This window comes from Chanodichthys erythropterus, chromosome 3, assembly GCF_024489055.1.
Source record: "Chanodichthys erythropterus isolate Z2021 chromosome 3, ASM2448905v1, whole genome shotgun sequence".
NCBI lineage: Eukaryota > Metazoa > Chordata > Actinopteri > Cypriniformes > Xenocyprididae > Chanodichthys > Chanodichthys erythropterus.
The window spans coordinates 34,508,868-34,523,299 of NC_090223.1; the positions used below are offsets into that span (position 1 = coordinate 34,508,868).

Consider the following 14,432-nt stretch of genomic DNA (forward strand, 5'->3'; position numbering starts at 1 on the left):
CCAGTCCAAATATCTAAAACTTCTTAGATTAAGAAGCATTTTCTTGACAAGTAAAAATTATTTTCTTGTTTTTAGGAAAAAAGAAGTCAAAATTAAGTGAGTTTTTCCTTAAAACAAGCAAAATAATCTGCCAATGGGTTAAGCAAAATAATCTTAATCCAAACTGAAAACAAGATTATATAGCTTATTTTTGGTTTGAAATAAGATTATTTTGCTTACCCCACTGTCATTGTTTTAAGGAAAAACTCACTCAATTTTGACTTATTTTTCCTGAAAACAAGAAAATATTTTTTACTTGTCAAGAAAATACTTCTTGATTCAAGAACTTTAAGATATTTTGACTAGAAACAAGACAAAAAACCTAAGTAAGAACAGCATTTTTTGCAGTGTAACTACCATGACTTGAGGTGAATAGGGATGCTAACAGCTTTCTGAACAGATACCTAAACCTAAATTCCTGTGCTTCTCATCATGAGCAGCATCACCCTGAAGGGTCTGCTCGAGCCACCAGCATCTTTGACCTCCACTTAAATCAAAACCGTGACCTTCCAGATAATCACGTCTCCTAACCGCCTCTCTGATCAGATCTCCCTCTCTTATCTGCTATGGGACAAGAACCTCAGTTCACACCCTCTCATCCTCACCAGCCATTAGCAGGGCGAGAGGTGAAAGTGCTAATTTGGCCCAGGTCATTGTTAGCTGTGGCAGAGAGTCTGGGAGCGACAGGATATTCTTCACGTACTGTGCACTACTGTGTGACTGCTGGAAATATAAGGGTTGTTGTTTTGAAAAGGGCTGTTTTACAAAGGAACTTTTATCAAACTGTTACCAGGGTTGTGTGCGTAATTCACTTTGAATCTGAAAGTTTTGAAAAGTGCTTAAAGGGATAGTTCACCCAAAAATTATCCCATGATTTACTCACCCTCAAGCCATCCTAGGTGTATATGGCTTTCTTCTTTCAGACGAACACAGTCAGAGATATATTTAAAGATATCCTCAGTCCTCCAAGGTTTATAATGGTTGTGAATGGGGGGGGGCGTGTTTTGAAGTCAAAAATAATGCATCCATCCATTAAAAAAAGTAATCCATATGACTCCAGTGTGTTAATGAAGGTCTTCTGGAGTGTTGTAAGCTTAGACGTCTCTCGCGGTTCAAACAAATAGGGCTGTGCGACAAATATAAGCTCCTCTTCTCTTATATCGTCCTCTGAAATTTCTCTTTAAGAATGATCGTTTTAGACTTATAATCCGTGACCGGTGATTTGTTTTGCTCTATCCTCTGCGCCTCCGTGTTCGTCATTACGTTGTGCATAAGGTCAAAGATACACTTCCGCCGCAAGTCGACTTGTGTATTCTGCGTACGGTGGTCCACCGGAAGCTAGTTATTTGAATTTATAAAGTTTTAAATATGGATATTTTTCTTATAAAAACACACTGCTTCACTCCAGAAGACCTTCATTAACACACTGGAGTTGTATGGATTACTTTTTTAATGAATGGATGCATTATTTTTGACTTCAAAACGCGGCCCCCCATTCACAACCATTATAAACCTTTGAGGACTAAGGATATTTTTAAATATATCTACGATTGTGTTCGTCTGAAAGAAGAAAGTCATATACACCTAGGATGACTTGAGGGTGAATAAACCATGGGATAATTTTCATTTTTGGGTGAACTATCCCTGGTTGATCTATAAGCTGGTTTGAAGGTTTATTGGACTGACGTACAAACAAATGGTCAAAAGGACCAAAAGGGCTACTATGAAAATAAATAAAGATAGGTAAAGATCTACTATGAAAACATTGTAGAGCACTGCATTATTTTGGACTACCATAGCAGTACCGTATCTATGATATTCCATAAAGTACCATATAAATAGCATGGCCCATAAATAAGATAATCATTCAGTGGTATATATACAGTATACCAAGACACCATGGTATTACCATTGGATAGCTTTACAACCCATCACAACCCGGTACTTTTTATAAGGGTAGATTATTTTTTACAGTGACCTTTTTGAAAAAGCATAAATGAAAGAAATGGACTGGTAATATAACTAAAGCAATAGCCCCAGCTGCATGCAGCTTTGAGACTGAGAACAGCCTCTAAGGATATCGTTTCTGAAATGCTGTGGAAAGCCAGTGTAGATGAGGATCGTTATAAAACGCACTAGTGTAAACGGGGCCTGATAAAAGCCCCAAATCACGAGTACAGAGCATTCTAATAGAAGGCGGCATAACAAAAATACACACACACACACACAAAAAACACTGCTGCTTTGTTCCTCTCTTTTCCTTGCTTCAGGCTTGACTTGCCCCTGACTCTTCTCTCCTCTTTGCCCATTCCACCATGTTAATAACAACCCCGCAGGCAGTGTTTCTGCCCCTGACAGACCCTCAAACGCTACACAGGGCTTGTGTGAAAATTTCCCTGTGCTTTGTGCCAGTGTCATGCCTGGGGAGTCTGGGCAGATTGCCGAAAGAGACGCGCTAACCCTGGGGCATCATTATCAGTCCAGCTCCCCAAGAAACCTCCATCCTAAGCCCGGTCTTGGTCCACAATAGCCTCACAGACTCTCACGCAGAGAAGAAGACAATGAAAATATACATATTCGTACACATAATTGAGAAACCCATGAAAATGTGTTTGATGACATTCTACAGACTGAAGCCAAAGTCATAACAAATGTGAATATAAAAGTGCAGTGGATCACACAAAAAGTATATTCACACCAAGACAAAATTATTATTTTCATAGGGCTAAATTAAAATGAAATTCACTCCTGTACACTAGGTGGTGCTGACATACAAATGGTGCACACACCTTTCAGTTTAAGGCTAGCTGTCAAAATGAACATTTTATCATGCTTAATAGCATTTTCAATACTTTGTGGGAAATATGCAAGATTAACTCCATAAAGTGCAAATATATATATATATTGTCTTATTTAATTGAAAAGCATCTGGGGGGGGGGGGGTTTCTGCACATAAGATGACTACAGGAGCACTTGCAGGAAACACCTCTGTCGGGTATTTTAAAATTTAAGCACATTTATCATTTACATAAATACATACTATACCGTTTAAAAGTTTGAAGGGTTTTTTTTGTTGTTGTTTTTAGGCTGCATTTATTTGCTCAAAAGTAAAAACAGTAATTTACCATAATATACATTATACAAAAGGGTTCAATGAAATGAAGCAGATCTAAAAATCATGATAAAAAGCTCATTGGTCAGTCAATTTTCTTCGATGGATGAACAAAGAAAATTGCACCACTCTTCGTAAAGAAAAAAAAATTGGTCTGACGACAGAATAATGTTTGTGCATGGGGTAGAATAGAAACCCATTGTTTCTATTCAAAATTCAAACAAATGTTCGGTGTCAGTGTGAAAAGGCCCTCAGGCTGGTCAGTCTCCGGCTGTGATCAGTGCAGGGAGCCTGGGGAGAATCCACATCACTCTCTTCCTCCTCCAGAGCCTCTGCAGCCATGGATACAGCTCTGCTGACTGATCCGAGAGGTCAAAGCCAAGGTCACAGAGCTGCGATTGCCGGCTAGAGATTTTTATGAGTGAAAGCCTGTCTCTATGAGCCCACGTGTGTCCACAGGGATGATTAGGAATGTATGAAGTCTGTGTGTGAGATTCACACTGTTTCTAGGAATGTCTACATCCCCTCCATCTCCGCTTCTCACTGACCTTACATGTAGAATGTATTACAGAGTATTATTTATTCTGGAATGATTTTTGTAAAGCATGTCTTGTCTTTTAAAAATATCTGTTACCTTAAAGCTTGAAAACATTAGCTGGGACTCTCACTAACAACAGCTGAAAATCAACATGGCATCCTGGTCTCTGAGGACCCTTCTGTCACCTTCAAGCCTGTCGTTTTAAACGCTTGTGTCAACAATCAATAGATTTAGGTTATTATCTTTTCCTTTCCCACTTTCACATCCTGCCTCACATCCTTTCCTGCCCCCATCCCTCGTGCTTTGTGGTGTCTTTGTGAATGAGGCTGATGGATGAGAAGGAGTGGAATGTCCTCTCTGTGCTGTGACTGGCCATGTCAATATCCCCAGGTTAATGTGAGATTGGGGGGGAGTGTGTGTGCGTGTGTGTGTGTGCGCTCAAGAGAGAAAGAGATTTGGGAGAAGGTTGTTACAGGGCAACAAGACCGGGGTCAGCACCCAGCACACCTTAATATTTAATCAGACCATTCCCGGCAACTCTACACCCTACAGAGAGAGGGATGAGGGAAAAGAGGCAGGATAAAGAGAACGCACAAGGGCATCCATCTAAAAAAATCCACCTTTATTTAGTTGCAAACAAGGTCCAAAATAAACTTTTCTGCCAATGGCGTCAGAATAGAGAATATTTACAGGTCATGGAACTGTACTTTTCTTTTCTTTTTTAATACAAAAAAAATGCTAATGCTGTCAACTGATTAAAACTGCAATCAACACAACTAACTTATGCTGGGAAATGTATCAAATAATCACAATTAACTGCATATAGTATTATTTGATGGCCCTAACCATTTAAATAAAGCATTGCATTATTTTGGCATTTATAATGAAAATATATTGTGTACAGTCACTACATATTAATTTTAGTTTATATATATTAAAAGTATATATATATATATATATATATATATATATATATATATATATATAGAAATTATCATTGAACATAAGTTTATCACTGGCTTCATTTGGCTAGCGAGTTATTCTTTGTAAAGTTGTGACCAGTGGCGGCTCGTGAATTTTAAAATAGAGGAGGCACCGAGGCACATTAATTGTAATGGTCTGAAGATCCTCTATGAAGGATTTTTTTTATTACTATTAACGGTTTTAAAATGGCTTTTTTGACACATACTTAAAATATAAATATCATTTCACTCACCTAGCCTATCACTTGAGGAAAAAATCCATCCTTCTGTCCTTTTAAATGTCCGTGTTAAAAGAGCATGTTGGGCCGTTTAGTGAAGCTGATTGCCCTAGCCCAGGGGTGGCAAACGTCAGTCCTGGAGAGCCACAGTCCTGCAGAGTTTAGCTCCAACCCTAATCAAACACACCTGAACAAGCTCATCAAGGTCTGAAGGGTTACTAGAAAGCTACAGGCAGGTGAGTTTTTAATCAGGGTTGGAGCTGAACTCTGCAGGACTGTGGCTCTCCAGGACCGATGTTCGCCACCCCTGGCAAGCCTATATCTAACTTAGGCATGGGATCTTCATTCATTTTTAATTTGTAGCTCCTGCATAAAAATGGCATTTTAATCAATTTGTTGGTGATCAAATATTCAATATCTCTACTCTCCATGATTAAGGTAGTTGCTAGATTATCAGCACAGCAGGAGCACTGGAGCAGTTCAAACTACAGTAGTCAACATTTGAAGTGGATCAAAACCTTTCATCAAAGTTGTCCTAAATCCTTCTTCTTAGGACAACTTTGATTAACTTTTTTGATCCACTTCAAATGCTATAATATCTACGTCTCTCAAACTAATTTACATCTCTGCGATGATTGGTTGATACACCAAGAGACGTTAGCCTCCTCTGTGATGCATTTTTTCTCAACACTCTAGCTGCTGAAAGTGAAATGCTAGATGATGATTGACTAATTGACTAATGATTGTTTTTTTACAAAAGGAGGCAAAAGTCGCCAGAGCTGTCTCATTTTAAAGGCTGCGTCCTCCAGAGGTCGCATTTGTCAGCCGTATACATCAATGAGGCTGCTTTATTTAAGTAAATAGACCACTACATTCCAAAGTCATAAAGAAATTACACCAATTTATGCTTCACTAGTAATAACGGTCAATTTAATAATGGTTACTTTTCTGGAAAAAGACATCCTTTATGACGTATGCAGCCCTCCGGAGGACGCAGACTTTGAAAAGAGACACAGCTCAGCTATGGATTTTGCTTCTCCTCCCTTTCTGTATCCGCTCGGACTCGCCTTAGCACAGTTTTCCAAAAGGTAAATTCAACATGTTCGGGGGAAGGGCAGTAGTGGTTCTGACGTCAGTAATATTTCATGCTGTTACAATGGTCAAATTACAAACAAGAAATTCACATTCTGAGACATGAAATGAAATGAATAACTGAGAACTTTAAATTGTCTGAGAACATTAAATCATCCTTTTCCCATTTTCCACCTCAAATTTTGGGTAGGCTGTGCCTCCTTTACTTCCTCTGATGAGCCGCCACTGACAGACAAGTCATTCTCAGAATGGACCCTTGGACCCGGTTTGGAAAGGAAGTTATCATACACCAATTTAGATGTACAAATGGCAATTCCTGGCCTCATATGGTTTTACTAGTGGAACATCACAGTAGAAAAAGATAGAGCAAGACACTGAGAATTATTAGGGACTCACTAAGATTGAGTGGATAGAGAGAAAAACAGAGAGAAAGAGACTGATAGGAGAGGACGGGACAAAGCGCAAGAAAATTAAAATGCCGTTCATCACTTCGAGTGAAGTCTCGTTTAGTTTTCTCAGAGAGGGAGAGAAGAACTGCGGCAAGTGCACTAGAAAAATCTTACCTTATGTAACACATGCGGCATATGAGATATCGGCATTTAGCACAGCGCATATTCAATGCATTTACCAAGTAAAATATTCATAACATAACAGTTTAGGAACTTTAGGTATTTCTATCTTGCGGCATTTTGCTAAAAATGCGAAACTAACGCACATTTGTGGTAGCTGACTTTGGCTTCTTGTGTGATCTGCAGCAGATGGCACAATTTAAGTGGTTTTAGGGTGAAGGTGAGGGCAGGGCAGGAGAGCAGATGACCCTCTCAAGAGGACCTTCAGACCCCACTTTAGCCAGCAAGAGTTCACAGTACTGCCATGCTGTCCACACATCAGGGATTACAGCACAGCAGGGAGGGACAGAGAGATGGGGGAAAAAACCTGCTGAGCTTGCAGACTAGATGGAGTGGTGAAAATTTAACTAGCCAGATGAAAGCATAACTTTGCATATCAAGTATTTTAAAAAGAGAGACAGATAAAGGAGAAGAGGTAAGAGATGAGTAAGCAATATGAATTGAGAAAGACTGTGAAGTAAAAAGGACAGGAGAGAATGACAACACTACTGCTTGATGAAAGCAGATTAAAGTGTACTTCAGTTTTGAGGCAATGGCTTATTCTGCATACAGCCAAACGCACAGCCTTTCAAAGTACTTCACTGATACTTTGCTAGCGTGAACACAGGCATTTGACATGTGCAATAGAAGGATTCTACTATACTAATGATAAATGTATGTCACATTCACTATACGTACCCGTTTACTCATAAAAGTATATTTTGGGTTGAAGTGGAAGGTTAGAAAATCATCCCTGCTCTGGAACAAGAGGTTAAGGTCCAAAGTTTGAGCAACCACTGAAAATGTTCCTCTAATCATCTCAAACTACATAATAATATTGTACTGTAATGTCACAGCCCATAATATAGGTATACCATTCTTCACATGAACTCATGAATAAGTTAACAGAACTATAAAGCATATGAGTCATAAGATGTTGACAATCTTAAAAGGGATTGTTCACTCAAAAAGAACATTTATATCATTTTCTCACCCAAGTCATTCCGAACTGTTACGCTGCATTCACACGGGGCGTCAGCGTCAACGCTTGACGGAGGGCGTGTCTGAAGCTTGTGTTGATGCGACCATTATAGTGATAACAGCCAATCACATTACTTCAATCTTCAACTTCTGCCACTTGCAACGTGAGTGAAGCGATGCGACAGAACCCACAATTCAGTTCGGCAATGCATGACGTCACCCATTCAAAGTAAATGAGAAGCATTAATGCCAACGCCCCGTGTGAATGCAGCGTTATGCCAGCAAAGATTTTAAAGGGGACCTATAATGCCCCTTTTCACAAGATGTGAGAAGAATGTGACTGTGAAGTTTCAGCTTAAAATACCCCACAGAACAGATCATTATAGCTTGTCAAATTTGCCCCTATTTGGGTATGAGCAAAAACACGCTGTTTTTGTGTGTGTCCCTTTAAATGCAAATGAGCTGCAGCTCCCGGCCGCTTTCCAAAAGAGTAGTCCCTACCAGTCGTTTGTTGTAGTCCTTAAACAGAGAATTCTTTAAAAGAAAATATCTCCCTTTGCATTGAACTTTGAGAGTCCCATCTTTGCAGATACTGTTTATGCTCAAACAGCAACATTACACACTAACTAAAGTTAAAAAAGTGAAATCATAATCAATCACCCCTTTAAGTGAAACATGTCTATAATTTCAAACTACTGATAACACAATAGCAATTGCATAAAGTTTCAGAAGACCTGAAATATATATTTAAAAAAAAAACCTGAGGAAAACAGACAGATTGGTTCATACATGGCACTTTTATAAAGATTTCTTTTTTCTTTTTCTTTTTTTTGTGGGTCACCATAGCTTTCTGGTAGAACATAGTGTCATCAATGGGTTTGATTTCCAGGGCTAGTATGAAAATACATACCTTGAATGTGAAAAAAAGGTGTGCTTTCATTGAATAGGAAAGAACAGCATGAACATTCTGCAAAGTACCTCCTTTTGTGTTCCACGGAAGAAGGCAAACAGGTCCAGAAAGACACAAAGAGGAGAAAATGATGACAACGTTGTAATTTTTGTGTGAACTATCTCTTTAAGCTGCACAAATGTCAAGTTGAAAAACTAATTGGTGAGTTGAAGGCTTGGCAGACTGTCCTAAAAACATTCATTAACACATTCACTTGTCATTTCATGGCTTGAATGAAGCCAACTCTTGTTGAAGTCTCACTAGGAACATACTTTGTTAAAGTGTGCAAATAGAGGCATTTGTAAATGGCCTGGTGTCTCTGGTCCCGTTCAGCCTTCAAGTACATGAGTGTTTGTGTTAGGCACAAGTGTTTGGTGAGGCTCTTGACCTCTGATTGCTCTTCCACAGGCATTTTAAAGGGTGTGGGAGCTGTTTACTCCACTGGCAAAGTGTTGATTGGCTGTGTTCAATTTGCTCAGAGAAGAACAGCTGCTAAAATCATCTGAAATGACAGCTTTCTTCATTCGTCTCATTCTCTCTCTTATAAGGAATTCATTCAACAAGTAACAAACATCTTATACTCATCCCACCTTCTTCTCTGTCTCTCCATCTGCAGGAGCCGTGCGAGCGTCTAGTATCTTCCCCATCCTCAGCGTCATCCTGCTCTTCATGGGTGGCCTGTGTATAGCTGCCAGCGAGTTCTACAAGTCCCGCCACAATATCATCCTCAGTGCAGGAATCCTCTTTGTGTCTGCAGGTGAGACTATGGAATGAATGAAGGAAGAGATAAAACATACAGAACACAAATAAGACCCCTTTTTTCTGCTACAAATAACCAGAACTGGATTCTAAAGCATTCAGATTTATTTTAATTTTCTAGCAGTATTTGACATTTGCTAAGCCTGTACATCACTAATTATCACAAACACTCTCTAGAAATATATTACCCATCATGCTCACACATACTACGACTCCTACAATGCCTTCACATCTCAAATATACCCTTATATATATATATATATACACACACACATACATATATTATTTACAGTTTATTATGTACTCTAAAAAAGAAAAAAGAAAACACTAAAATGTACACGGTAAATTACTGTTTTCCATTGAAACATTAATATACCATAAACACAATGAATTTTGAGTAATATTTATCATTTTAAGAAAAGATGTCTATAGGCTAGTTTCTCGAAGACGACAAATAATATTACCCAGAATGCATTTTTTACGGTATATTACAGTTTTGATTTTTTTACTTTGTAAATTTGTTTCATTTTTTAAAGTTATTTTTTTAGAGTGTATACTACCATTCAAAAGTTTGGTATTGGTAAGATTTTTTTAATGATTTTCTGCATTTATTTGATCAAAATACAGTAAAAACAGTAATATTGTGAAATATTATTACAATTTGAAATAATTAAAAGAAAAGCATTTTTAGTAGAAATCTTCTGTAACATTGTAAATGTCTTTACTGTCATTTTTCATCAATTTAATGCATCCTTGTTCAATAAAAGTATTAATTTCTTTAAAACAAACATTTTAACGGTAGTTAATATTATATTATGAAATTATTTTTTTAAATGAATTATTATAGATTTTTCACACATTTCTTTTCATCAAATGTGTAGTTTTTTCTTTACAAATGAAGTTTGCATTAGCAGCTGGAAATTATACAGTTGCAAAGAAAGACCAAGATAAGTTCATAAACACAAAATAATGGCATACATGATTAAACATTACTAATTAGTTTGTCATTTTAAACCCCTTCCTACGCATGCTACCACAAATCACTTTCAGCCTCATCCTAGCCAATTAATTTTACCAAGCTCACAAGTTGACAAGCAGAATTTGCAACTAAATGTAAAACGGTATAAAAGTAAAAAGATATAATGCGTGTACATGATCAAACCGTGTATACCGCTGACCCAACAGGCTGACAGTTCAGTCAGCTGGCCCCAACCTCTCTCACGCTGACCCCCGATACTGTCTAGCAGTGCAATTCAGTAAAACAAAGATTTTCTGAAACCAAACCCTTGACCTTAATGTCCAGATCAGCACAGTATCACTTAGAAACAAAGTCTTGCACTGGACTTTTTTCGAACAAGCTGCCTCAGTGATATACAGTAGCCAGTTAGCAAGTCGATTTCTTTTTCTCTGTCTCACTTTGGTCCTGATTCTGTTGCTAGGCTTAGAGAGGCCATTTGGGATTAAACTCTAAAAATATGGTGTCCCTGACACACTTTCCCAGTGATCCATCATGGTGGTTTCACTCTGTCACAGACAACTCCACCAGAGTGTGACTGAAGTCAGCAGTGAGCCACAGATCATGTTCCTGTGAGGTCACCCACTCTAGTCTCAGTTATAAGCTCACTTCTTCACTCTGATCTCCTCATTTACTTGCTCACTCTGACAAATTAAGGCACTCAGCGTTTAGTTTATGGCTAAGGGGTTGAGGATATTGTGAAACTGGCTGTGTTAACCTTACCATTTAGAGGGCAGTCACAGTTTATTTTGTGAGGCACAGAAATGACAGCAAGGTTCTGTCATCCTCAGCCACATCTAGGGTCTACATTTTATTTTTATTTTTTTCTTCATTTGTGGAACACAGTGCAGGTCATAAAAATGGTCAAAGTTCAGTTTCTGATGATAACTGTACCACTGAGGTATAAGTTAAATGAAGTATGTATGTTTGTATGTCTTTGTATTACTTATAATATTGCAATTCTTATATTTCAGATCTATTCAAAACCACAAACATTCATACAGATAATAACTTGAATAAACCCCCTGTATAAGGAACATCGTTTCAATTTCTGATTTAAAATTCATATGTTCACTTTTTGTAGGCATTAAAGTCTGAAGTGTTTAGGTGTCGTAACTCAATTCGTGCCAGGATGGAAAATGATGGGACTTAACACTTTGAAATCAAAATGACTGCTCTTCTCTATGTAATCATGAATACAGGCTCCTGATCCTAGCATTAGCATTAATAAACAACACAGTTTATTTCTATGTTGGCATAAGCCCCAGCTTATTATAACTGTTGAATGAGAGTCAAACTAACCAGCTTTTAAACATGGCTCCTCTGAAGACTGATGTCACTTCCTCATGCTCAGATCATTTAAAGGGACAAGTCACTGTTTTTTGAGGTAAATAATTGGTGCGGCTTTAAAACTCACAGACACGGACAAATGAATGATCCTGTTTTAATTCAAAATATTTATTTAATATGACTGATCTACTTTAAATGGGGAACTAATATACATTTACAGGTAATACATTTTTATTTAGGAATAATTGTACTATGACTTTTTTTTAAATATTTATAAACACACTAATTAAACATGAATATAATATTTATTATGATGCGTTTTTATTAGTCTCTGAATATTACTAGTTTTCACTTAATAGCAAATGTTTGTGTATAGTACACGTCTTCAATTGTTGTGAACACAAATAGCTCTCATTTTGTGGAATGATTCTTCTTTTCATCATATCTCTCACCCTTACCTATCATTGACCCATATATCATTAAACACAGCACCCTTAGAGGCCTATTAACATTAGTTTACACGTCAGCGACTTTATATTCTGTGGCAAGGATGGCACTTTTTTTTTTATTTTATAAAAGGCACTTGAAGACGTGCTAGATTGTGAATAAGCATTTTAGCCATGGCTAGGGGATTAAATTCTCTGCTCTCTTCCCCACAGGCCTCAGTAACATCATTGGCATGATCGTGTACATATCAGCCAATGCGGGGGATCCCTCAAAGAGCGACTCCAAGAAGAACAGCTACTCATACGGCTGGAGTTTCTACTTTGGTGCTTTATCCTTTATCATGGCTGAAATGGTGGGCGTGCTGGCCGTGCACATGTTCATCGACCGGCACCGGGAGCTGCGGGCGGGCGCGCGGGCCGCAGATTACCTGCAGGGCTCGGCTATCACGCGCATCCCCAGCTACCGGTACCGCTACCGGCGCCGCTCCCGCTCCTCGTCCCGCTCCACAGACCCCTCGCACTCCCGCGACACCTCGCCGGTGGGCTTGAAGGGTTTCGGGGCCTTGCCCTCCACAGAGATCTCCATGTACACACTCACCCGCGGGGGCGACACCCTAAAGGGCAGCCACGGCACCCCCACTGCCACCTACAATTCGGAGAGGGACCACAACTTCCTGCAGGTCCACAACTGCATCCAGAAGGACCTGAAAGACTCATCCCACACTAACACAGCCAACCGACGCACCACCCCTGTATGAGGCACAACCTCCCCCCGTACAGATAGCAGGGCGAGGGAGACGGGAGCAGGGCAGAGGGGGGCGGAGGCCCAGAATATTACAGATCAAACTTCATGTACCATGCGTTTTCACGATTCGGAGGAACCGGGAGGATTTTTACGTTTCGATCAAAGATTACACATGTATGCATGATTTTGCCATTTGCCATTGACAAAATGAGGCTGGTTTGAAATGGAGAGAGGTGATAAGAGATATGCAGAAGGGTTCTTTCGGCCTGTGACACGGGAGCAGTAGCTTGTGGCGTTGATTTGACGTGTTTTGTTAAGAAAGCATTTCACCACCCGTCGGTCTACATGGATCAGCAAGCTACTGCTCCCTCATAAGTCTTCTTTCCCTCTCCACTATATTCATCTTATTTATTTATTTGTTCATTTGTTATTTGCATAAAAAAAACTGTGAACAATCACTTCAGTATTCAGTAAGAAATAGGCCGGTCTTCTGCAATCTCTTACAAAAGGTACACTATATATATATATATATATATATATATATATATATATATATATATATATATATATATATATATATATATATACATACATACATACATACACATATGTATGTATGTATGTATGTATGTATTAATTTTATAAATAAATTAACATAATAATCAAGACTTTTCAGAGGCAAAAAAAAGTCAAACCGCTGTAATGATCTGTTGGAAAAGAGATTCTGTGTCCCTGAGCTGCGACTGTGGCTGGACGATGGACAAAATCACAGAGAATCTTCACTGCAAAGCTGCTGTAACATGAGACTGACAAAGACGTTCAACCTTAGACAAAATTCTATTCTTTTAAAAGAACCTTCTCATCTTTTTCTCAGTCCCTTTTTGCTTCCTTTTTTTTCTCTACTCTCGCATTCGGTCGTCATGGGAGCGAACGACAGAAAACCAAACGCAAAGCCCTTCGCCGACACGAGCGACAAAAAAAGGGTCGGAGTTCGCTGAAAGACTCCAGAAACGACTGCCAAGATGAAAAAAAAAAGGAAGGAGGAGGGGGGAGGAAAAGAAGAGGATGCTGAACTCTAAATAAATACTTGCAAGAACGCAAGCGACAAATAAAGTATGAAATATTACGAGAAACGAAGCTAAGTGACTCACGAATACAAAGATTAAATGCATGCTATAAATTTACAGCAAACCTGCTCTTGAAACTTAAGTTTTAAAGGATAATGATAATTATAAAGGGAAAAGCAATGTTAAAAATGTTAAATATTAATGTTTTGTGTACTCTTTCTGTTTTGGTTTTTATTATTATTATTATTATTATTATTATTAATTAATCATTATAATAACATACCTTGGTGATAAACCAAACGAACAAATTACGACAAAACTGCTTTTTAAATTCTGAGTTGTTTCTTTGTATCCACATGTATTTCTTTTACTCGTTTCTTTTTCTCAGAATCACACGCCTTAGTCATTTCGCATTTATTTGGATTCATTAACGTGTCGTTTTATTTGAAATGAAATCTAAAGGTGCCAAAACAGAATGATCCTAAACTTGGATGCATTAAGTCCTGATGAATAAACAGACAAACCCAAGGGGGAACAAACTCGCTCTTTCTCTGTGTTTGCAAACCCTCATGCACCTGACGAAGTCTCGA

General features: G+C 38.5%; 1 protein-coding gene across 1 annotated transcript in view; it reads left to right on the plus strand.

Moving 5' to 3' along the window:
- cacng2a (calcium channel, voltage-dependent, gamma subunit 2a) overlaps nucleotides 1-12,788 on the plus strand; it is a 91,387-nt gene extending 78,599 nt beyond the window's left edge. Inside the window, exons 3-4 of the mRNA XM_067374254.1 lie at nucleotides 9,137-9,277; nucleotides 12,244-12,788. Of these exons, the coding sequence (XP_067230355.1) occupies nucleotides 9,137-9,277; nucleotides 12,244-12,788 (686 nt within the window). The remainder of the gene's footprint in view (nucleotides 1-9,136; nucleotides 9,278-12,243) is intronic.
- Nucleotides 12,789-14,432: the final 1,644 nt, after the last annotated feature.